This window comes from Vulpes vulpes, chromosome 16, assembly GCF_048418805.1.
Source record: "Vulpes vulpes isolate BD-2025 chromosome 16, VulVul3, whole genome shotgun sequence".
NCBI lineage: Eukaryota > Metazoa > Chordata > Mammalia > Carnivora > Canidae > Vulpes > Vulpes vulpes.
In genome coordinates this window covers 10,435,128-10,462,491 of record NC_132795.1, presented here as the reverse complement: position 1 = coordinate 10,462,491, position 27,364 = coordinate 10,435,128, and the positions used below count along the sequence as shown (strand labels likewise).

General features: G+C 34.0%; 1 protein-coding gene across 11 annotated transcripts in view; it reads right to left on the bottom strand.

The window, feature by feature from the left end:
* IKZF2 (IKAROS family zinc finger 2) overlaps window positions 1–27,364 on the bottom strand; it is a 150,787-nt gene that overhangs the window by 31,040 nt on the left and 92,383 nt on the right. For 7 of the 11 annotated variants that reach the window (XM_072742650.1, XM_072742651.1, XM_072742649.1 and 4 more), the window contains 2 exons: window positions 22,173–22,439; window positions 15,694–15,861 (listed from right to left, as the gene is read on the bottom strand). In XM_072742650.1, the coding sequence (XP_072598751.1) occupies window positions 15,694–15,861; window positions 22,173–22,439 (435 nt within the window). The remainder of the gene's footprint in view (window positions 1–15,693; window positions 15,862–22,172; window positions 22,440–27,364) is intronic. The other 4 variants (XM_072742654.1, XM_072742656.1, XM_072742655.1 and 1 more) reach the window with 1 other exon arrangement.

Genomic DNA, 27,364 nt, shown 5'->3' with positions numbered 1-27,364 from the left:
TATTGTTCAATGCCTAAAAGTCATTTAATATATTTTTGTCTTGCATTCTAATTGTTCAGGGCAGGGATTAAATCTGGTTCCTAATACTTCATCATATTTGAAAGCAAAAGCTATATATGTAATTGCCTTAAATTAAAAAAAAAGTCTAACCTTGTAAGTTTTGTTACCAGTTACAATTCAGGTAACTGAAGTTTCTTATATATAAAATTCTACAATACATATTATAATGAATAATAATATATAACACAATAAAGATTCTAAGACAGAAGATAGCAGGATTAGTGTTCCCAACTATCTCAAAAGTTAATAGTCTCCTTTGATCTACAGTCACTCACAAAAATCCTATACTAACAAAAAGAGAAGTATCAGTATAACCTGTCAGAGATACAGAGATTACTGAACTGACCTGAGCAATAAATTAAAAATGAAGATGTAGTAAAGAAAATTTGACAATCCTGACAACTATTCAATTAGAAAAAAATTTGCTAGCATTTGCTAGTATTTTCTCCATCTCTCATTATTAGAAACTGGAGATAAATACCTACCCCTGTACTAAAACCCCCACATACCTACCCAAAAAGAAGAGCAAAGCAAATAGCCATAAATAATTTTGAAGTAGGAATGTTTACCATAAATTCATAGGGTGTTATGAAGGTATATAGCACAATCTTGTTCACTTATGTTTTCTTGAAATATGTCACTTCAAGAGTTATCCTAGTGAAACCTATAAAACAAATTACAATAGCACTAATACATGTGGTAAATGTTTTATTCTTTATATAGATGTATGTATGTTTACACATACAGAAACATGCAGAAAACCACATCTATATACAGAAAATATATTTACCATTTGTCACGATACATATAAAATCAGCAATAGTATGATGCATATATCACATTCATTTTCCTTTAATAAAATTAAAAGCACCCACTGTCCTATAAATATTTATAATGCAAAAAATGGGAACTTGATATCTGATTTTACTTGACAACTGCTTACAGAATTAGAAATTAATCTGAAGAAAGATGAGCACTAAAATATGGTGCAATTGGTAATTTTTTTTCAGTTTTTAGCACCCATAAGTTAAACTGTGTCTGAATTAGTTGTCTTATTATTATAAGCCCTCTATATAAACAATTTTAATATTCTTGATCCCTGTTCTATTGCTGCCTCAAAAGAGATTTTGCCAATTCATATTCATGCCACTAGTGTATGAGAGAGAGCCTTTGGACTATACTCTCCACCAGAACTCTGATTAAAATAATAATCCTCTAAGGTGCTAGGCCTGTGATCCTTAAATGTTAGTGGGACACTGAGGCAAACTCTTGGGAAGGATATTGTAAAGCAAGATAAGCACAAGATATTTTACATTTTTGAGGGAAGTAATAATATTCAACATCTCTCAGACACCACACAAACTACTTGCTCACAGTTTCAATATATCACATTACGGTCTTTTCAGTGATGTCACATCTTTGTGAAGCTAGGTTTCAGGAGCTGCAGGAACTAAAGCATGTACTACGTGAAATAAATGTGGAGCAGGAAATGAGAGTGGAGCTATTCAACCTGCTTCCTAGATGTGGGAAGTTGTGCAGGGTTCAACAAGGTACACAATCCCATTAGTAAAAAACTGTGGCTGTTCAAAAATCAAATAAAAATGCTATTTTGCCTTTCAATTTATGTATATTATTTTTTCAGATTATTTTTTCAATTAATTGACAAAAGCTTTTTGTTATCTACTATGTGCCAAGTACTATTCAAAGAGTTGGGGATACATTAATAAATAAGACAGAGGAGGTCCATGATCTCACAGAGCTTATATTCAGATGACAGTGGGGAGAGACAGGCAACGTGTGCATGAACAAAAAACCCAAGGTAACTGCAGATTCTGATTCAAGCTTTACAAGACTTTAAGACAGTGACAGCAAGAGGGAGAGTAACTAGGAGGGATCCTCTAGGTAGGGCTCTTGTACAAGGACATGCCAAGAAGATGCCATTTAAGCAAATCTCTGAAGGACAGTGAGGCATCCATGCCAAGAATTGGGGAAAGAGCTGAAGGGAGAGACTTCTAGAATCATCAGTGCAAAATCCTAAGAGTAGAAAGGAATAAAGGAACCTAGGGTGGCAAAAAACAGAGTGAGGGATAGAGTGGCATATGCTCAGACAGGAGAGGTGGGAAGAACTTCCAATGGCCATGATAAGCAGTTTGATTTTATTGAAAAACCAATGGAAGCCCATTAAAATATTTTAAGCAAGGAAATTACATGATTTAAACTGAGTTTTTAAAGAATCCTGGCTACTATATGGAGAATAGATTGGAAAGCAGGAGTATGGTAGCTAAGATCATAGGCTCTGGGGTCCGGCAGAGCAGTTTATATTCCAACTTTTCCTGAGTAAAAGTTGCGTAAAATATGCATTATGTGATTTTAATGGTAAGATTTTTACTATATCAGAACATAATTTTAAAAAAAAAGTACTCTCATGGATGCCAGAGTGGCTCAGTTGGCTAAGGGTCTGCCTTTGGCTCTGGTCCTGATCCTGCGGTCCTGGGATCAAGCCCCACATGGGGCTTCCTGCTTGGTGGGGAGTTTGCTTTTCTTCGCCCTCTGCCCCTCCCCGCTGCTTGTTCTCTTGCTCACATTCAAATAAAGTCTTTTAAAAAAAGTACTTTCACAAAGATAATTTATACTGCTCTTAGATTTATTTTACTTTAAGTTTCCACATGTCCTCAAACCTTATGGAAATCTCTATTTCAGTATGATATAATCCTTTAGTTTTATTATACTGAGTATTTTGGTGCATGGATGTGTGTATGTGTGTGGTACGTTTAAAATCTAATCCAAATAGTATACATTGAGGGCAAATATGAATAAAGAAATTAGCTAGAAGTATAATAACCTTGATAAGGTAAAGCTATACATAAAGAACCATACATGTAACATTTAAAACTACAGATTGTGGAGATTTTAGGTAGCATCTCTCATTTATTTAAAAAAAAGTCTTTGAGTACAGTTGACATACAATGCTAAAATTAGTTTCAGGTATACAACATAATGATTCAATTTCTCTATATGTTATGCTATGCTCACCCTCTTTAAATCTGACTTTCCGGGGATCCCTGGGTGGCGCAGCGGTTTGGCGCCTGCCTTTGGCCCAGGGTGCGATCCTGGAGACCCGGGATCGAATCCCACGTCGGGCTCCCGGTGCATGGAGCCTGCTTCTCCCTCTGCCTATGTCTCTGCCTCTCTCTCTCTCTGTGACTATCATAAGTAAATAAATAAAGAATAATAAAAGATTTAAAAATAAATAAATAAATAAATAAATCTGACTTTCCTTGTCTATAAAATAAGGCCCTTAAAATAGTGTTTGTCACAAGATAAGAGCCCATTAAGTATTATCCACTACCTTTTATTTTTGTAATGGACTGACATTTATCATTTACTAGGAAATACATATAACCACTACTGACATCTACAAATCTTAAACTAATTTTTGAGTTAATGCAGGAATGTTTGACTGAAAGCGTCCATAGATCCATTTATTCATTTGATACAGTATAAGGGATGCAGATGCAAAATAGAATAAAATCTCTTCTTTGAGATGCTGAACTTAGGATCTTTCATTTTTATCTTTATATTTATCATGTTTCTGTACAGATTAAAGGCATTATCACTCTGATAGAGAATTTATGATACAGATAAAAATTTAATTATATTCTAAATATTTATTATATGATTACAATGAATGATATTGGTTTTTATATACCTCATTTGTAAGTTTTTTTTTCCCTATTGTTGGTTTTTTGTTTTTGCTATTTGGGAGTTTTCTTACAAGATTTGGCAAGATAGTACAGGCTGTAGATGAACAGGTTTTTTTTGACTCACATACACAGATCAAGTAGGAAAAATAAAAGGAGAGGGTGGAGGTTAGCTTACAAAACAAAACAAAACAAAGCAAAGCCTCAAAAAACCAAAACAAAACAACAGTGTGATATGCCATTTTGGACACTGAATAATGAAGTTGGCACACTACCTTTCCATTTCTACCATGAGTTCCAAAAGTGCCAGGTCCACAGACTCAGGGAAATGGAAGAGAAAATGTGAAATGGCCACAAATTCAGACTTGTCCACACCAACATCCATGCAAGGTACAAAACTGTGGTAGTCAACTTGGTGATGAGGATGATGTTTGTAGAAAACTGAGAAGAATGAGAAATAGCTCCACTATTCTTGCCTATTTCTTTAGAATTCCCAACAACAGAAAAAAGATAAGGAGGAAAGGTTCCAGCAGTAAACTGATCTAAGGAATGTGCCAAAGTGAAGTACTACATCACATGAGCAATAATTATAGAAGAAAGATTTCTCTTTAATAATTCCTTCTAGAAATGTGTTTGAAATTTAAAGAAGCATAATGGTTGATATTTGAAAAAAAGAGGAGATCATATATGCTATTTAAAAAAATTAATTTCTGAGGGACCTATAAGGCAGTGTATATAATGATTATTGGTCTGGAAAAGAAAAGTGTTCTACTTACTGGATAGAAATCATATGGATTGTCTTACCAGCTAGTTTGACTGAAAGTGGTTTTTCCCTCCTGATCATATTTCAATGCGCAGGGCCTTAAGGGTGTGTTTGAAGAGTCAGGAATGAGAATACTAATCCCATCTCCTCTCTCCAGTGTTTATTGCAAAGCATACAGAAGGGAACCATGGGCATCATTATCAGGACTTGGGTGAAATCAGCACAGCACAGTTATGCAAATCATGTGTGCAACTGACACGGCTTGTGTATGTATTATCAGTGTAATCCACCTCTATCAAGCATCTCCAGGAAGGAAAGGAGGGGTGGAGGGTGGGGTAAGTTCACACTTGGGAGATCACCCAGAAAGTGGGCCAGGTGCCAGGTCTACAATCAGGTGAAAACAGTTCCTTCTCATGGGAAGTCTGCAGGGCAAATTACACTACACTTAATGCACCATCACTATTATGAATGAGCTACACTAGAGTCAATTTCTGAACCAGCATAATTTAATCCAATATGTATATCATTATACTGGGCTATGCATTAGTATTTTTTAAGTGGGTCTCTTTGACAAATCTGGCAGAAAGGTCATGATGATCTGGTTTCAAAATAACGCCCATATGAAAATTACTGATAATAATTTTTTGACCAAGAACTTAATTTTCAGATGTTTCTCACTCTTCACTCATTTCACAAATAACAAATTGTGAATATTCAAAGGTCTATAAACTGCAGCAATTCCATGTCATACAAATACTTTTGGATGTAATACAAACTAAAGGTACTTTACATATTTTTTTTTTCTGGCCATCACCTCAAAAAAATGAAGTAATACTGAAACAAACATTGAAGGATGGGGAGGGGGAACCTATGAAAAAGACACAGAGTAGAAGGCAAAAGGAGACACAAGAGGGAAAGATAATTTAATAAAGGAAATGATGTGGCTATGGCAGTGAATCCCATAGTAGGACCTGATGATATGTTAGAAAGCATTTCATTCTTATGATGAATTAACAGACTGTCCCATGTGAGAAGACTTAAAACTAAAGCATTTGACATTAAGTTGTTTTTTTTTTAATAATATGCTCAAAGGTTAGCTCTATCTCACTCCAAGTCAGATTGTACTTTTGAGTTTTATTTTTAAGAATTTGAAGATGAGGAATTCTCTCTTCTTGTCAGTTTCTCTGAGAGCATGTAGTTTATACCTTAAAAATGCCTGTTGGTTGGCTAAACATTCTACTAAAGGTGAATATTCAAATACATTCAAAAGCAGGTAGAGTCATAATATTTTATAGGTATTTTGGATAATAGTTAAAAGTATAGCTGAATAAAACATAGAGTTAAAAATAATGGAAAATGTGTAAATGAGTTTGTGGCAGTGTAGTATTTAACTGAGAATGTTAAAAAAAATCAATATTGGGAACCAATACAAGTGTTCAATACTTCTGAGGTGTTTTTATGGATAAAGTATAGTCCTTGGGATTACAGTGTCTTGAAAAATAAAAAGGCCTTATATAATAGAATTAAAAAAAATGAACAGTGAGAGGAAAGTTATTATTGTTTTAACAGATAGCTATTTACATGGTACATCTGGTCCAGTTGCTTTTTATAGGACAAAATAGTTTTAAACTGACAACTAGACATAAAGCACAAACTTCTTAGACTAAAAATTGTCAAACACTGAATAGGTTACAAAGTAATATTGTAAAAATCAACATTCCTAAAGTGTTTGGAAATAAGCTGGATATTTGTTTAGAATAACACAGGCTTATTGACCCTATGTAAAAAGATGAAGACTTCATGACACTGGAAGTTTCCTCAAATAGCTCTATAGCTAGGGTTATACGTGTAGATAAAAGTTAAGCTTTTAACTGAAAGCTAAGGTTTTCCTTAGAATATTATAGATAAGTCTTACTGAAAAACCAAAGGAATTATTTTTTAAAAATGAGAAGAGAAAAAAAAAAGCAATGGGGGCACCTAAGTAAGTTATGTGGCTCAGGAGTTTATGTGGCCAAATGTGGATTTCAGCTCAGGTCATGATCCCAGGATCCTGGGATTGAGCCCTACATTGGGCTCCATGTTCAGCAGGGAATCTGTTTGAGTATTCTCTCTCTCTTCCTTTGCCCCTCCACTCCTCACCTCCTCCTCAAGTAAATAAATCTTTAAAATAAAAATCAATTCCTACCTACCTACACTGAATAATACTTTAGTATTACAACAAGCAAACGCCTTAAAATATCTAAGAATTAAGTAATTTTTTTTTTTTTCAGAATACGAGAGACAATATCCTTGGGACATCAGGATTTTTCATTTTCTTTTTTTTTTTTTAAAGATTCCATTTTTAAGCAATAAATAATTTTGAAATAATCTGAATCCAGTACAATTTCATGGCCATCTGAGTTTTAGATATGGCTTAAAGATATTTGAGACTGTGTAAAAGAGATTCTTACTTTATCCTCCTTACAATTTATACAAAACAATTTATAATGCATATATACTATACAAATTCCCATATGTTAAAAATAATCTATCCTGTTTTAAATGTTTAATTTGGACACAGCCTGTGAGAAATATACCTGAAATGCTAATTAGAAAAAATATGCAATTCTAGTTCCTCCTAGATTAAAAAAAATAACAAGTATGCTAAGTATTATTTTGATTAATAGGGGTCTAAGACTTAATTGAAACACTATTTCCCCAGTGTATTGGGTATAATAAAGACAATTAAAAGGAGCAATATATAACGTATGAAGCACACTAATCAAATTTCTAGGAATGAAAGAACTGTAATTACTTGTTAAACTAAAAATCTAAGAGACAAAACTAATAAAAATCATTCTTGTAGCAGGAGTACTGATTCATCATTAAAACTCACATAATATATTATAAATTTATATAAAGCAAGTCAGATAAGAGTTTTAAATATAAGCCAGTACCTTTTATTCTCCTATATCCTTATATAATGTATCCTAAAGTATAGATTATTTTCTCACTGGGCCAAAAAATTTCACTGTGATCTTCAGCTGATATATTGTTGATGATACATTCCAATTCTTTATTTCTCTCTCCTTCCCATTCCTCCCACTCCTTCTTAGAATGTCATTTAAATTTCACATATAAAAAGATTTTTTTTTTTACTTTCTCAGCCAGTCATTTTGTTTTGAGTGTTACAAAAAGCAAAAGTAGAAAGAGGGTTGCAATTGCTAGATATGTTTAAATTTAGCCAACATATTGCAATAAAATCAATTCTAATGAAATATCCAGCATTAAGTAAAATAGCCCTAAATAACCCATAATAAATGAAAATAGTTTTAAAAAACCAAACATCAAACATTGATGATTGCTGTACAAACAAAACTTAGATTCTATCATTTCACCTTTTTCTTTTATTCCTGAATGGACAATATTTCAGAAATAGGATACATCATTGTTACAACCAATGTAAGAAAGGTTATGACTTCTGTTATTATCCTAAAAAGTGGGGAATAAAATATGGGAGTTATTGACTAGAATTGTCTGCTACTGAAAAACTATCATATTAATCTGAAACATTTCCATAAATAATAATCTTATGGTATTCAAAAATTATTGTTAGAAAACAAACTTTTCCATGGCAAATAGTGGTAAACACTACCAAAGTGTTATGATTTATTAATTATCTGTAACACTGGACATCCTTTCAATTTTAAAAAATTTTATCAATGATTGTAATAAAAATTTAAAGCATGCAATCAAGTAGTTACCAGGGTTGTATAAACTTAAACCTATTTTCTATGCCAGTGTAAAAAAATATTATTCAGGCGCTAATTAGCAAAAGTAAAGGAAGGAAAATCCAACATTGCTTAACACTTTTGCTGGTGTTCAGCAAAATGGAGGAGGCTTTATAAAAAGTTCTTTTAAATAAACTTCTGCTATCTGGAGGTAAAAGTATAAAATCTGAAACTGTCTATAACAAGGCTATCTCTTAAATATAGGTTAGCACATAGTTGCAGGAAGTAATAGTGATGCTGTGAAGATCATCTGAAAAACTTAAGACCTATTCCTATTTTATTGCAAATCTATTTTACAGTTAAACCACAGCAAATTGCAAGGAAAAAAAAAAGTGTGGAGTGGGGACTACTACCCTATTCTAAGATTTGGTTGTCGTGAACAATCAGCAGCTAAGTCCAGGAAGAAAACATAATACATTGTATTTAGCATCGCATAATATTGGGAGCATGGGGAAATTTAAAGATCAAATTAAGTGACTTGACAAAGTCATATAACTAATTTGCACTGAGCCCATTCCAAACTCTGATGTTTGACCTCTTCCAGATGACACTTTTTTTTTTTATCATTTTGAGTTAATTTAACAAAGTTTTATAGAATAGACATATGAGGCTGCATCATTTATCCCATTATTATATAGATTTTGGAGTTTGACTGTCTTGGTGTAAATCTAGCTTCTGCCAGTATGACCTCTCTGTCTCAGTCTCTTCACCTGTAAAATAATAACAGCCAGAAGCTCTCTTGACTGCCTTGCCTCTTCCTGAAACACTGAATTCCTAGAGCTTGTAGGCCCCTCTTTGTATGCCCACACCCTTCCAGTCGTTGAATTACAGAGCTGCTAAGAATTGGTTATGATTCTATCCAAATTTATTTATGCCAGCTGTACCTGGTATTATAATTATGTAAATTTTTAAAATATCCATATTTCAAGGAAATTAGCACAAAAAGAAAATTGTCTCTAAAACTAATTTTGTCACTTTGGAAAGTTTCAATAAAGGTGAGTTTATTTATTTATTTATTTATTTATTTATTTATTTATTTATTTATTTATTTTTTAAGGTGAGTTTATTTAAAATATGCTAAAGAATTGGAGGTGGGCAAAGATACTCATAAAAATTAGTGAGAAATCTTAAAAATTTAATAGAAGCCTGATTGCATCACAAGGGTCTTTAAGTTCTTACACTGAAAATAGAATTAGAGATGATGCATTATGTTTTAAAAATATAAACATAAGGACTTTTATCAAAAGAATGTCTCATGTTGCTAGACTTACTGCTGCTAATTGATAAAATACCTAGCTTTGCTCATGTCAGATAAAAGGGCTTTAATTAAAGAAATAATCCTTGAGAAGTGCTCTGCGCAGTGCCTGGTGTCTAGGGAGGACTTAAGAAATGCCAGATATTATCTGTAAATAACCTAACTATTGGGACTATATAATCAAAACCAAGACACTATCTGGTGTCCTCTAAAGTATGCAAGTAGAGTTCCAAATAGGAAATTTCAGCTTGAATGGGATCATATTTTGGAAAAAAAACAAAAAACAAAAAAAAAGGGCTAGCATTTATTGAATGTACTTTCTAAGTTTTCTAAGTGTTTTTCATTTCACATATAAGTGTATAAGTGTACAGCAATGCTGGTTCTTTGTTACCAACCTAGTAGATGGAAAATTTTCAAATCTAAAATACAGGAAGCAAAGATGCAATATTAATATTATGGAACACAGTAACTAAAGCAATCGACAGTCCTTAGGGGAGAGGAGGAAGCAAAATACTTTGTACTAATAATATTCATAAAAACCAGAAATTAGTATTAAAATTATTACATTATGCTTAATACCCTATACTAGTAATTTTAAGCACTAGTTCCTAAATTTTAGTCAATCTGTGGCATATTCTGATTCACCTTCATAGCCATTTTCACTCTTTGCTCCTCCAGAAAGCTAATTTCTACTGGCTTCATCAGTAGGCTTCTTTGTCTCTTGGCTTCTGCTTAGGTTCAGTTAATGTGAGGCATCAGCAAGAGACTGGAGGGTAAAAAGATTGAGGTCAACGTGTTCATTCCTCAGTCACAGGTTAGCAGGGTTACCTTGCTCTACTGAAGGTCAGTGTTCAGGGCTGTCTCCTGCCTCTCGTAATTCCAGTGATCTCTTGATGCCCTTGTCCCTCCAGACATAGGTTGCTAATGGCTTCTTGCCATTGCTAGCCTCCTAGTGCTTCAACCATCTTGTTGGTTTCCTTTATGCCTCACCATTCTCTTGTAGATATCACCATGAATGTCTCCAAATTTTCCTCATTTGAGTCTCTCATTGTTCCTGTCAGGGTCTTGATTGATAGTCACTGGTAGCAGGAGTGGCCAAGGCCTCAGAGAGTCAAAATGGCATTGTGGCATTGAGTTGCTCCATTTGAAGAGAACAGGATGGCTTCCTTACTGGGGAGTTAATGGATTACTACTAATTCTAGGTATTTGCTGGCAATATGACTACCCAAATTATCACTGCTGGCAGCATGTAGCCTTTACTTGCTGACATGACAATGGTGCTGCATAGAGTGAAGACTGTAGTGTGATATGGCTAATTCTGATGGCCCCAAGGATTACACAAAGGAAAAAGGACGGTTTGTCCTTAAATGCTCACTTCATGTCAGAGCGGAAGTGGAATATCAAGGTCCTCTTGTCAGCTTTAAAAAAAGATCCTATCGCCTCAGGGCAAATAAGGCTAATAATTGGCAATACCAATACACCTAGGTCTTGGTAATGGACTAATGAAACATGGGTTGGTATTAATTGATCATATACGAAGGCTCAGAATGTTGAATTCCCAAACACTTCCAATCATCCTTGTTGGAAGACACCCCTCACTTCCCACCTTTCCATCTAAGTAAACTAATATTCCCATAAATCAGCATTCCCAAAAAGGAAGACTTGATTGCTGCAACTGAGGCAAGAACCCAATCAGAAAACGCCAATTCTTTTCAGGACTCACTCCTATTAACTCTGGTTGCCCCTAGGCTCCTATTAAGTTAGATCTTAATATAAGCAAAATCAAGGCCTGATCCAGGAGGTGACAGCCTATATAGTTAAAGAATTGCAACACTGCCCATTTGTATCAGCAGGAATCCAGTTAGCACATAAGGGAATGAATCGTATCTAAGGGTTTTATACCAAGAATATGAACCAAAATGCTAGATTGTGCCAAATTTATCAATAGATATGCACTCACCTGGGATTTGGGATTAAGATTTTGCCTTGAGCAAGTAAGAGTGACTGGTTAATTGAATCCTTGATTCAATGACAGCTTATTAGTAAAAAGGTGAAATGACAGGATTTTCCTGGCATAGCAAAGAGAATAAGAACAAAGGCCCAAAGAAGTAAGAATAATGGAAAGGCTCTATTATGAATCACCTATTTCAGCCTGCCACTTAATATACTTCTGGAAGGGGCTATGGGACACTCCCTTCACCAAAGAATTACACTGGTAATTACACCGGTAAAAAGCTGGTAACTGTCTTCTCTAGGTTAGAACAATGAGAGATGTTGCCAATAGATCTGGGCTCCCTGATTTAAATGTATATGTGATCTCAGAGTGATAGAGGCTCTATGGTAGGGAAGGGAAATTCTAAGTCCTACCACAGATTATTGGTCTATTGGATTAGCTCTCCATTGACATTAATCTCTGGAACCCAAAATGTCATTGTAGTCCACCTGTTCAAAGTAGGGGCATACGGAGGCCAAGATATATATGTAGACTTTACTCCAGTTGATCTTACAGTATTGGGGGAACAAATAAACTTCATAATGGGAAGGATCCTTTTGTCGGTTCCCTGATCCATGGCTATTACAAAAGCCAAGAATAGTGTTGTCCAATGCAAATGAGTCCACACAAGTAATTTTAAATTTTCTAGTGGCCACACTGTTAAAAGGTCGAATTAATTTCAACAGATTTTACTTAATAAAAAATATCATTTCACCATGTGGCACTAGCCACAGGAGGCTAGTGGCTACCACACTGGAGATCACAATCCTAGACTTAAAGATAGTTAAGTTAAACCTGAAAGATGTTAGAAGGGGAGGATTCCTACTACACACCCATTTATACTGTTTATTAGGCTAATGCAAGCTAGATGGTTCTGTGGATGCATGCAGTCTTAATCACATCAAAATGTCAACTGCAGATGCAGTTCTAGCTGTAATATCTTTACTGGAACCTATTAACATAGCCCCTGATACCAGGTAGGGAGGTACTAACTTAACAATTTCTTTAGAAAATAATTCCTTATCAATAGATCTGAAGCACTTTGCTTTCACATTGCAGGGACAGCATACTTTTATTATCTTAGCTTAAGGGAAGGTCAACTCTCCTCTTTGTTATAGTCCAAAGAAATCTTGTTCATCTTGACATCCCACAGAACATCAAGTTGGAACATTACATTCACAGTACTGACTGGACACGGTGAGCAGGAAGTAATAAATACCTGAGATGCCTCAGTAAGATATATGCTAGAGGACAGGAGATAAGTGCCACAAAAAGTTCAGAGACTAGCAGCATTACTGAAATGTTATGGGCTTGGTGGTCTAGACATGTTGAATTAGGTCCTCTATAATAAATAAAAAATGGCTTCATCTTGCTCCTTTCATCATGAAGAAGGAGACAGTTTGTATGTTGCTCTGATATATGTGCTAGGTGTTCAAGGGAAGAATCTTTCCGCCAGGGATCAGAGTTCTGGAACTGTCATACTGGACTACTCCCTGGCCATATGGGGCATCTCAAGATGCTAAACTAACAGGGAGAAAAGTGGGTTATTGACTGGTAACTTTTCCAGACTACCAAGATGATTTTTGGGTTGTTGCTACATTTGGAACTCAGGAGATTCACTGGAGCACCTCCTTTTTTTTTTTTTAAAGTGCCAAATAATCCTGGTTATTGAAAAATTGCAGTAATACAAAGAAAACAGGACCATCAAATACTCAGAATTTATAGAAATTAAGGTTTGGGTCACTCATCAGATGAAGAATCCTGTCCAGCCCAGGTGCTAAAAAAGAGGGTAAGAGTAAGGGGAAAATGGAATTGGTAGTAGGGGAAGAAAGCTATAATGATCAATTTAGGCTTTCTGAACCATTAGAGAGGCACGGACTTTAGCAGCTATATTTTATGTAATACTCTATTACAAAAAGTATTGGCGATGGCAAACATTTTAGGTTATAGTTAGAAGTATAACTGAATTCATATCACCTGTTGATGATGTAGTAGCTGGATGACACCCTCCTCTGTCTTTCATTGTTCCATTAAATTCTCTTTAATTAGCCAGTCTGAGTATCCCATCTGTTTATATATCTATAAAATCATGACTTTATATACCAAATTGCAACATCAGCATGATTATGGTTAGGGTCCATGACTTTATTTTTTTGAACCTCAAAGTAGTAGTATACTTATTTATATAAAATACACAATTTCACAGAGAGAGCTTTACTTTATACATGCAAACTTTATAATTACACAGAACCATATAAGTAGTGTCAAGTATCTGACCTGGTGAAAGCCAACGGGAATGGCCTACTTTTGGCATAATGTCCTTCTCATCCCTCATTTCATTAGCCACCAGTCAGGAACCCCTAGATGAGTCATGACTGATTTGCAAAAAAGATGCTGATTGCAAGTGCCCAGTTCAATAGAAACAAAAACCAAGGTGTCTTCTTTGACACCACCAACAGGGATGGATATGTTAAAAGAACAAAAAGGAAATCATGGCAACACAAACTAAGGTGAATATCGAAAGCCTTCCAGAGGCTGAGCTTTGAAGGCACTGAACCTTCTAAGGGTAATAGAGCAATCCCACGTAAAGTAAAATGAATACATTAAACCACGATGTTAAAAGCAACACAATTTTGTAAAGAATGATACAGATGTTTAAAGCTATATTTTTTCCTCAACTTCATGTAATAGATAATGTTTATGAAAATCTATGTTTTATACAATCTGTGGTCAACTGGGGCAGCCGGGAGGGCTCAGTGGTTTAGTGCCTGCCTTCGGCCCAGGGCCTGTCCTGGAGACCCGGGATCGGGTCCCGCATTGGGCTCCCTGCATGGAGCCTGCTTCTCCCTCTGCCTGTGTCTCTGCTTTTTTCTCTCTCTGTCTCTCATGAATGAATAGATAAAAATCTTAAAAAAAAAAAATCAGTGGTCAACTAAATAATGCTTTAATAAACCAGAGTGCATGGCTAGCTAAAGGAAGTAACTATCACATCTTAAAAACATCTTTCAATAAAGAATAATTTTTATAATAAGATGTAATTTTCATAGGATAATGTAAAATAAAACATAAAATGTCACAGTTGGAAATAAGGGAATTACTTTGAATCAAGGAGGAAAATAACTACATATACTTAAAATATTTTAACAGTTGCATTCGTTTTTCTGTAACTGCTCCAAATTTACAAGTTAATGTCTAAAACAATTTTACACATTTCACTTTCATGTTAAAAACTAAGTAAAACCTTAAGGATTAATAGGGAAAACGTAAAAAAAAAAGATAATATAAGCATTACTTCACAATCCATAGCACTCTCTAATATAATTTGTCAATGTAGATGAAAATATCACTTCCATCATATCTTCATATTAAAATTAAATTTTAATATGTCATTATGGACAGAAGGAGGATATAAAACTGGCTTGAGAGTATTCTACATTAATTTTCCACCTTTAACTTCTTGGTTATGGCAATTCATGTTAAAAGTCAAATGAGATTCATTCAGATTTCTAATCATTCTTTCTCTTTTAGGTACTATATTCCAGTATTTTAAAAATATCACACTTACTCTAAATTTTTAAGTAATGATTTATGAAGCAAAGAAAAGTTTTGACAAATTCCAATGACTATATTTTGAGAGTTAAAGAAACAAGGAGCATTTAAATGAAATATAAAATACTCTAACAGCCAATTTTCTAATGAACATAATATTTTCAAGTTTAAAAATAGCGGTATTTGATTTCCCACTGAGGTCCCAGCCTGGACACTATATGAACTGAAAAATATCACAGGTTTCATCTCCTCTGTGGTAATATCCGCATGTAACTATGATATTTTACTAGATTTTCCATTATCCTGGGTTCACTATAATGACTGAATAATTATAAAATTAAAAACCATAGAAAATCTACAGAACAGTTGTTTCCTTACTTCAAGAGACTCTTCAGTTGACAGTGCTACTACTTTCTGCCAAGTCTGTAAGTCTATAAAAAGGAAGGGCATTTGCATCTTGCAAGATTTATCAGTTATTCAATGTACACAAATAAAAATATTGTCTAGCTCATTCCTAGCTATGTAAGTTTCTCTGTATTATTCTATAACACTTTCCTGAATTCCTATATTTTAGCTTTCTTCTCAGAGTCAGGGACACTTACCAGAGTGGGTCCTGAGGTGTCCTGTGAGGGCGTCCCTTCTTCTACAGGCATAGCTACAAAAAGGACATTTGAAGGGCTTCTCTCCAGAGTGTAACTTTATGTGTCTCAAAAGGTTGCCCTTCTGAGTAAAAGAAGCTCCACACTGGTTACAGTGGAAGGGACGTTCACCTGCCAAAAGGAAAAGAGGCAGGAAAGATCAAGTAGGTTATGTGTTAGTGACTAATCTGCTGTACACTATTAACTGGAGCCAGTTCTGTGTGCTGAGAATATTCTTCTGCCTCTTCAGACTTCTAAAGCTTTATCTTCCTAAAATGTGATAATACTGAAGCTTTAACTTTAGGTCAAGTGCGGTTTCCTCTCTTGATATAAATTTTACAGGATTCCTGTCACTGACTCAAAAGAATCAGTAATAGCATTGACCATTGTTTGAACAACTAAGAGCCATCACTTTACTGACTTTACTGGCTGCTTTATACAGAATATTTCAAACCTTACAATGATATTACTAATTAGGTATCCATAATTTCAATTTGCAAATGAAGAACTTGAAGTTCAAGTATCAAAGTATCCGACTGTAGTTACAGAGCTAGTAAGTACTCACATTGATAGGAATCTTGCTCAGTTGGACTACAAAATTTTGCTCTATTGTACCATGCTATCTCTTTTAAAAATACAGAAATTTTGAATTTGATTGGAAGGGATCTTTAGTCTAACTCTCTGATTTAGCTGATAATTTTCTGACCAGGGCCCAGGTTACATAGTTAAATTATCACAAAATCTCCCAAAATTAGCCCAGACTCAGGTCTCTCCATTCCCCTAGTCACTAATAATAAAGGCTCTGGCAAAATTTCCTGATATAAACAAGGAAAGTCCAAAGAAAATTATTCATCCAGACATTTCCTATATATTCTTTTTTTTTTTTTTTTAAGATTTTATTTACTTATTCATGAGTGACACAGAGAAAGAGAGAGAGGCAGAGACACAGGCAGACGAGAAGAAGGCTCCATGCACGGAGCCAGACATGGGCCTCGATCCTAGGACTCCAGGATCATGCCCTGTGCTAAAGGCGGCGCTAACCCTCTGAGCCACCAGGCTGCCCTGTATTTTCTTTTTGTTGTGAAAATAATTTGAGAGAAATATTTTCTTTTTTCCTATTACTAGATACTGCTATATAAAACTGTTTAAGTCAGAATTATCAGTTTAGTCTATTGTCATCAACTGGCTGTTACCACTGTCACTGAACATAAAAACATGTAGTAGAGGAAGCAGTAAAATGAGCAAGTAGGGTCAAACCATGAAGAAGGTACTATTATTTTAAGTTTGCTGATCTCTATGCATGAATTAAATTATAAATTAATATATAAATAGTACAAGTAGTAAAGCTCAAAGTTTAGAATGGAAATAACATTTTAAAAAATTCACTTTTGAAAAAAAAAATTCACTTTTGGTTTAACTGGACCATTTTTGTACCTGAGATAAGATAAAGATTATGAATTTTAATACTTATAAAATTTATACTGAATTCTCATGTTTTGTATCTTTTACTGAAACATTTGAAAATACTGAATAATGAAACCTCAATATTTTGGGAAGGCCTTTAATTAATGCAAAACTCAATGATTCTATTAAAGCCTGGAGTCATAAAGATGATAAACTGGCCATTTTCTTACAGTTGCCACTGCACATTCTATCACACAGATTTGCTATAAAACCTAGAGAAATTAAAAATTGATATATCAAGTTGTCTCAAATTCTATACTAATTGCTCAATTTGGAACTTATGAGATACATATCCAAAAAAATGTAATCTGTGTCTTTGGGTAGCAAGGGCAAAGGTTTTTCTTATAAAATCTGAACTACATTTACAAAAAGTCCTTGTACATATTAAGTGGAAAAATTTATATTAAAGTTACCTTAAATTTTATATTTCCCTTGTTTGATTCATTTGACAAAACTGACAAATCAACACTAAATACGGCTTAAAAGATAAATCTGAAAAACCTCTTATATGAGTCTTAAAAACTAATCAAAGTTTTAAAATCTAAATTTGGTAAGTCTTAACACACACACAATTTGTTGACATTTTTTTTAATGAAATAACAGTCTACAGCTTTTTAAAATCAGGAATTTCTACTCCCCATTTCTGCCATAGAATTACTAATAAGAAAGAAGGATGGATGCACTTCCTTCATGAGAATTTTTATACCATAGGAAAATAGCAAATGCAAATTATACTTTTCACTCCAAATACTTGATTTTACTTTTGAAATCTCTTTATGTAGCATCTTCCAGGCAAGTAACAAATTAGTATGCAATAACTTTAAAATGAATTAAATTGGTTCGGTGAACAAAAACATTTGCCTTTAGAAAATACTCCTGTAAATGCTAACTTAGATTTTCATTAAGCCTCCTACAATTGAAATATTTAAAAATTCCTAATTTAGAGTATTGAATTTGTCATTCCAAGTAATACTAATCAAAAAAAGAAAAAATAATAAGGATAAAGAGAGTTCTCTTTAAAAAGAATTTTAAAATTCATCTAATTGACTTTATGAGACTAATGACAGGGTAATTTCATTTTTACATTTACAAAATATTCCAGATACCTTCAAATATTTTTTAACAGAATTCTTCTGAATATATATGATCATCCTTAAAGGGGCAGGAGAAATGAAAAGCGGTCTTAGGTACATCAGGAAACACTGTTTGTTGCTGACTGTGTCTTAGTGTAGGGGCATTTGCTAACTATATTCTCATGGCCAGGGAAAAAAGGCATGATGAAAGTAACAAGTCATGCTCCCATTTTTGATTAAGAGGAAGAAGAAATGATAACAATGCACTTTGATTTCAGTTGGATGAAACTTTGAGAAATACTGATTTGCTTTACATGAATTAAGTCTTGAAATGGGATTATGAGATATGTATAAAATGATCTGATATTTAGTTAAAAGGTTCCTATATTGTGTTTGTGCCTTGAAACAACACATCTCAATTATTTTTTAAATAATTTGCTTTTTCTTTACCAAATAGGCTGAGTCAACTAGTCCCTTTCGAATCAGTTTAGGCTTTGCCTGAAAAATAATATTAATCATGTTCTTCAGATATAAAGAAAAGCAAACTTCAGGAAAACACCACAAATGCACTAAATACACTGTACAGTAATCCAACTGAAAAAATCAAGTAGGCTATTGTATCTATGATAACTAATTCCCCCATGGGTGGGTACAAAAGTCTGGATTAACAACTCTGAATCCAAGAGAACAATTAATACGTAGCCATGCTATCATTCATTTATATTCTTAATCTGTTTTTTTTCTTAATCTGTTTTTTGTTTTTGTTTTAAACCTACTAATCTGTTCTAGTTATTCCCAGAACGAAGTTATCTACTCTATTTTGAAATAAATAATATTTCAGTATTTTGTATACTTTTGTAAATATATATTTCTAGATCTGTTTAAATATTCAACTGTAATACAAGTATATATGCATCAGTTTGCTTTGGTGAATCAAAGACAGAGGCTGTTCCTGTATTGGATGGAACGATTACCTACAAATATGAAAAATCCCAAGTACCTGTTGAGGGGGACTTGGAGCAAAAGAATGGTTCCACAAAGCTACAATGTACAAAAAGTTACAAAGATGGGAGTCCTCTACCCAAAGAAGGGCAAAGTTAAGGATAGTTTATATTTATAATGGTCCACATTAATCTGTGTTTATGCATGAACTGATATACTACCCCTACTTCTTTTATTCTGCCTATATGGCAGTGAAGAGTGCCTGGAGTATCCGATGACAATATTACCTGATTACCTACTAAAGTAGCAACACCAAGAAATAACACCAAGCTGTTTATAAGACACTGGAATTGGTACTTTAGTAGAGTTTGAAAGAGAAAGAAGAAGAAGTGAATTAGATATGATACTCCACAACATTTTAACTGAGTAAGGCTGTGTATCTTTTATTATTATCAATTATATATTAGATATTCTATGAGCTAAACACACAAACATGTTTCCCAAAGTCTTTATATGGATTTAAAACAGTGCCTTTTATACGAGCTATAAATAATTAGAAGGGAAAATTCTAAAATGAAGACAGTTTATGACATTAATGAGAAAACATTTGGTTAATGACTAGATCCTGACCACATTTTTTCAATCTAGTTTAAATTAAAAAACAGACTTTCTATTCTTGAAGAGTACTAAAATGGAATTGAAAAGGTCATGACCCATTCAGATGTATAAACTGAGTCACCAGAAATACATATAAAAATAGCTACTTTAAAGATACATCACAATTTGAAGGTCAACAATGTGTGGCAGGTATTCCAAGCTCCCCTATGAATGGCTATTAACTTTAACAGAAACTTTCCATAAATAAACATTCATTAACAATAAAACGTCATTGAGTTGTAAGAGGATTTTATTTTGTCCAATCTCCTTGCCTTTACTATTTGAGTGAATCCCATATTTATAGAACTTGTGGAAATCTGTATAACTGTTTAGAAACATTCTTCATGTCAATTTGATGATTTTCAGAATCAAAATAATTCAACTCTACTTATAGTAGTAAATATCAAATGAGCAGTAGAGTTGGTATGTAATTACTCTTGTGTTTACAAACCAATAATCCTCATGAAAATCACTGCAAATGCAGTGAAATATTGATTAACCTAAATATTCAAGAGGCATGCTCAGGTCCTCTGCATTTTCTTAACTCAGATCATAAAAGGTTTATTAGAAATCCTACAAAAATTGTTGTTAGCGTATTTTTCAGCCTTAAAATGCACACTATATGCAATTCAACTGAAAAGTCATTAGACTGCTTTAGTTTATATGTTGCTAGAAGGGGGAAGTTACACATTTGAATGGGTGTTACCTTCCTCAATATAATCACTGTGAGATAATGAATACATTATAACTTTGTAGAACTCTTCTTTTAGACCTGCGGTTAACATTACTTAGTGAGCACAGAAGAAAAGTCAACTCATTATTTTATAGTCTTTTCCTATTTTTCTTATCAAATACCAAACTTGATCTTTTAAGTTTTCTAGAAAAAAAAAAATTTAAGGTAAAAAACATCTGCACTAGTAACATAAATATTTTTTAAATATGCTGTTTAAAAAGGAAATTAAAAACAAAACCAAAAGTGAACATGTAACTGCAGAGTTGGAATAAGGGTACAGGTTCCAAAGCTGATTTTAATGTGTAACTTCTTGTTATAACTTTTAAGCCTTATGGTCGTATCTCAACATTAAATGTTGGTGCACTGAGATACCAAGCATAGTATATTTGAGCAAAACCAGTCTGGGCATCAGAAAACCTTGGTTTTAGCCTCATAATCCCCTAAATACATAAGGGATAATGGACACATCACTTGTCTGGGGTTTCAGTTTATTCATATGTAAATGAGAGATTTGGACTAAAAAGGCTTCACTGTACATTGTATCTCTCATGTTTTAAGCACCTACTAAATAAATTTTCTAAATAATTGATTTAGAAATCTTTTAAATCAAATTCTTTATTGTGATTTATTTCTCTTCCAAAGAGAATCATATTTTAAAACCCTGAGAGCTGTATAATGATTAATACAGCTAATGATTAATATTTTGCTGTATAATATTACTTTGCATTATAGTTAAAGGTATCATCTTTAAATCAATTTTCATATGGAAATTTCTTTCTTACACATAATCTCATTTATGTTTCTTTCTAATTTAAAAGACTTTTTCTCATTTTGCCAAAGGATTTGGGGAGATTTAAATAAGGCCTTCTCATTTAGCTGTTTTTTTTTTTTTAATGTTACTCAAGTGTCTACAGGTATATATTAAATTAATCTGAGATTTCTTTCCATACCCTATTCCATGATTACACATTCCTACCAGCATACCCACCATCCTTGGCTATACTGCATCCTATATATTTCTTTGCAAGAGTTATAATAATAAAACAATTACAGGAAGATGGTAACATCCTCAAACTAGGGAAAGTATTTGCTTACTACAGAGACCCATGGTAGGCAAAGATTGATTGGAAATTGTATTCCAAGAAGTTAACCAGATAAGGTGAAAATGATCCACCTCTATATAAATGCATGAGTACCATTTTATAGTATAAACTCTTAGCTAGCAAACTGTATTACCTGCCCATGGGTATGGTAAAATATGTATAGAAATACAAAAAGATTAAGTTACACAATGAGATTCTCCTATACCTTTTGAACCCTTATCATATTATTGCTATATTAAGAACTGTGGAAACTGAATCCCAAACTTCTTTTCTGATATGCTATTCAGATTTGAAGGCTGGAAGTCAAGACCCAGGCTACTCTCTGCTTTTCAGCAATCCAATACTAGCAGAATTCTGAAAAGGTAGTTTCACCACTGCCACCCCTGAATAAAAAGGAAAGAGAATAGATGTCAGGTAATATCAACATCAGATGTCACAGGCAGTCATCAGGTTATTCTTTCAGCTGCTTACCAGTGTGACTCCTTTTATGTACCATAAGCACATTGGGCCCAATGCAAACCATGCCACAGACGTCACATTTCAGTTTACCATTCGGAAGCCGGATTCCTCCCTCGCCTTGAAGCTCCTGGACTTTCCTGTTGTCAGCCACCTCGCTGCTCTCAATTAGGGGTTCTTCTAGGCCGCTACCTTCATCATGGCCCCTGATCTCATCTTCACGGCTCAGGGGTTTCCTGTCACACTCTTCATCACTCTGCATTTCTAGCTTTACTGAGTTTGCTGTAATTTGAAAAAAGAAGAAATGAAGACATTTTGAATGCAGGTTATGTGTTGTTACCTACATCGCTCTCTTCTCCACCCAGTGCCATTCTATTAACATTGATGGGAATGCTACATGTACCACCAGCAATGCAATGTGAATACATACTGTGCTGTAAAACGTTTTAGTGACTTTGGCATGAAAGTGAAGAAGGCTCAGAAAATCTCTAGGTAAACAGAATGACATTTTATTTCTATGTACATTTCTTTAACTTAGTTATATACTTTTAAAGCAATCTGTAATTCTGGTATTGGCTTTTGAGTTTCTCACTACTGAAACTCAGGATTGTGTTTGAGACCAGATTAGATACTGCTTAACCCACTAAGCCATGCTTCTTAACAATCTTATACACACACACACACACACACATATAAATTACACATACAATCATATAGTATATAGGATTATATACAATCACATGTATGATATATATACACACTAGGGTGCCTGGGTGGCTCAGTGGTTGAGAGTCTTGGCTCAGGTCGTGATCCCGGGGTCCTGAGATCAAGTCCCAGGACTTCTGCAGGGAGCCTGCTTCACCCTCTGCCTGTATCTCTGCCTCTCTCTGTATATATCTCTCATGAAAAAATAAAAATCTTAATAAAAATTAAAAAATACACATTATATATACATATATATGTATATATAAAATACACATTCTGTTTCACATCAGAGTACTTGTATAAACCTGCTTTAGAACTGAGCAAGAGAAACAACTTGGGATCTTAATCTAGCAAATGTCTTAGATATATGAAGGCATACTGTCAAGGCAAATATCCTACAATCAGATTAAAAACATATTCAATGAAGAGCTATATAAATGTAGGGCAGAGGCACAGACCTCACATGCTCTTAAGCTACTTTTTTTTTATATGAAAAAAATTCTCTATGGAACACATTAGTCTGCAAATCAAAGTATTCCAACTTTAATCTATGCACACCAAAAAGCAGTGAATGACAGGAATGGCATAGCATGCATGCACGCACTTGTGACTGTTAAGAAATTTAATGCCTTCTGTTTGCTGTTTTTGGATCATCCCACAGAAAAGTTGGAATTTTGTTAGCACAGCCCTCATTCTGGATTGCTGACAAAGTCTTTTCACAAAGCAGAAACAGGCTTTAAATGAATACCAGTTTTTTATCCAGTGATCTTGAAAATTTCTTAAGAAATCCTATCAAAGTTCCTGAGCAAAACAAATTATTTGGTACTACTTGAATGGAGGAAATACATTCATAAAAAGGAAGTAAGTTCTCTTTATTGCAATTTTCTTAGAGAAACCACACATTCTATGATTTGTTATTAGTACTTTAAACAGGTAGTGCTATCAAAATGGTTCTTCCCCAGATCGCCTCCTTGGAACTCCCCTTAGAATAGAGGCAGCGCGGTACAAAATGAGATCACTGCATTTAGTCCAAAGACTGCGGCGCTCACATTTATTAGCAGTATAATCTTGAACTAATTATTTAACCTCTGATTCTTTTGTCTTTTGTTTGCAAAGCAGAAATAAATTCAGATTACAAGATGAAGCTTAAGTAGAATAGTTCATCTATCATGAGTGAGGATCCTGTAACTAGACTGCCTGGATCTGAATACCAGCTCTGGCATTTACTGGAAGCAGCATTATCTTTTGTAAGATACTTAAGTTCCCGTGAACTTGATAAAATGAGGATGAAAATGGTACCCATTTTCTCAGGCTGATGTGAGCAAATACAGAAAACGGGCTTAACTATTGCTTTTCCGGTGACAATGTTCTATTTTTTCTATAGAGTTTATGAAGGTGAGTTATGGTATGTAAACTCCTCTGAGATCTACAAAAGATTATACAGCCTTCTTGGCCCCATTTCTAATAGAATACCTACTACACGAAGTTTTACCCTATTTACAAATCAATACTACTTTGCTGGTTTTTGAGAAGAGGAGACCCAATATTTTATCCATGTTGGTATCACAAATGTGCTAAAAAATGTGTGGCATCTAGGAGGGGTTCAAGTAGTATTCACAGTGGTGGTTTAGTAAATTAAGAATTTTCTTTATTTAGGATTGTTTTATATGTTTAAAAAATGCATGAGCATGGTGGAGAAAAGTTAAAGAATAAAAAAATGAAGTCCTTTTCTACCCAAAGTTTATCATCCCAAAATTCTGGTCTCAAAAGCAACTATTATCCTCATTTTTAAATTCAGAACTGTGTGTGTGTATGTATGTATGTACAGACTGTCTCTCTTTTTATACAAATTGTAGTGTACCTGACCTTAACTTTGCTTTCTTTAAGAATATCTGTTTAAGGGGATCCCTGGGTGGCTCAGCGGTTTAGTGCCTGCCTTTGGCCCAGGGTGCGATCCTGGAGTCCGGGGATCGAGTACTGCATCGGGCTCCCGGAATGGAGCCTGCTTCTCCCTCTGCCTGTGTCTCTGCCTCTCTCTCTCTGTGTCTATCATGAATAAATAAATAAAATCTTAAAAAAAAAAAAAAAGAATATCTGTGTAAGGGCAGACCAGGTGGCTCAGCAGTTTATCGCTGCCTTCAGCCCAGGGCGTGATCCTGGAGACTTGGGATCGAGTCCCACGTCGGGCTTCTGCATGGAGCCTGCTTCTCCCTCTGCCCCTCTCTCTCTCTCTCTCTCTCTCTCTCTCTCTCTGTGTGTGTCCCATAAATAAATAAAAATCTTAAAAAAAAATCTGTTTAATTTTTTCCATATTGGTACACAGAAAACCACACTCTTCTTTTTAACAGCTGCATAGAATCTATTTTATCAATATAATTTATTCCTAGGCTTTATCAATAGAGATTTATGATCATTTATTGCTATTACAGATATTATTATATAATATCACATTGAACTCTCTCCATCTGGTAGATGAAAACTGGTATTTTACTATGGATTTTAATCTATTTTTCTATGGGTGAAATTGAGTATCTATGTCTATATTTAAATGTTTGGGGTTTGGGGGATTTGGGGGAGCTGTCTATGAAAGCTATTTGCCCATTTTTCTACTAGGTTGTCAGTTTTCTCTCTGTATTTAAATGGCCTTATATACTAAGGAACTTAGCCCCATGTTTGTTATGTTTTGCAAATATGTCAAATTATCTTATTACTCAAGGGTATTTGGGAGCATGTATACTGATTTTACATTTTGAATTTTAAAGTTTTCAATTATGATTTCTAGACTCTGTATTTTGATAAGATAAGCTTTCCTATACTCCAAGAAATTTTTCCATGTTTTTCCCCCCTGGGAATGAAGATTATTCTAATCAAAGTTAAACACTTAAGTTTTACCCTATGTAGTCCCATATTTCATTCAAAGAAAAAGCTAAGAAAACAAATGAAAAGTATGACTTTATACAGCATGACTTCATATACCAATCTGTGAGCAAGTTGTCCCACACATTAAATAAGTGATGTATTAGAGGTTATAAACTGCACAGCAATGCCATCATTTATATTCCCGAACTGGCCAACATCTGATAAGCTGTATTTAATGAGTGTAAAGTCTACCAGCATTCCATTTCAGGAACTGAAGAAAATGTATCTTAAAAGAATAGGTGTGAGTTTGAAACTATGGGCCTCTTAAATTTTAATTATGAAGAATATGACGATGTTATATTAAATGATCTTTTTCCTAGTGAGAATATTATAATATGGACATCAAAACATAATACTCAACATGGGTAAAATGTCACTTAAAAAATTACTGGGGATCCCTGGGTGGCGCAGCGGTTTAGTGCCTGCCTTTGGCCCAGGGCACAATCCTGAAGACCCGGGATCGAATCCCACGTCGGGCTCCCGGTGCATAGAGCCTGCTTCTCCCTCTGCCTGTGTCTCTGCCTCTCTCTCTCTCTGTGTGTGTGTGTGACTATCATAAATAAATAAAAATTAAAAAAAATTTAAAAATTACTGGATATTAAAATTAGAGTTAGAGCTCTGTACATACACAGAGGGATATAACTGAAATGAATATCCAAAAAAGTATACATTTGTGAGAATTAAAATACAGAAGAAATGGTAAACTTTAGTAATCTTTTCTCTAACAATATTATACTCTAAGAAATTATGTTTATCCCATTTGAATGTATACACTATTGCTATAGTAAATATAGTAATTTATATTCATTGATATAGTAAATCAATAAATGCAATACATTTTTAGTATATACATATCATAGGTTAAATTTTCCATAAATATGGTGGCCTATGTATAAACAAAATCCCATCCTAATGAATTTTTAGTCTGCCTTACTAAAATTAGGTTGAAATTTAGGATAAAAAGCAATTAGTCTTTGAATTTCAATTGTTAAATAGAAAAAATTTCCTTACTCAAAGAATATAAAATAAATTCCTTCACAATTTATTTTCACTATTTAAGATGTCTCTAAACAGGGCCACTTGGGTGGCTCAGTCAACTAAGTGTCTGTTATAGGTTTAGGTCATGAGCTGAGAGGTCAGGGCTCCTGGAATGGAGCCCCACATCAGGCTCCCTACTTAGTGGGGAGCTTACTCTTCTCTCTTTTCCCTCTGCTCCTGCAATCTCTTGCTATCTCTGTTTCCCTCAAAAAAATAAATGAAATCTTTATTTAAAAAAAAGAAGTTTCTAAATAATGCAGAACACTATATTTTAACTCATTAATGGTTAAATCTGTATTCAGTAAACTTAAATATACTCTAAATTACAATTTATGTATCAGAGTTGTATTATTATTATTTGTAGCTATAATATATAAAGCTAGTATAACCATTAGTCATTGTATAATATAGTTAACAAATCTCTGAAATTAAATGTTTAATCTTCATTATATGATATTTCTTTTACAGTTTGGTAACAGGAAAACATTCTCATATTTATGGGAAATTATGGGCTAATTTCTATAAAGATTAGAATTTGTTTGTGT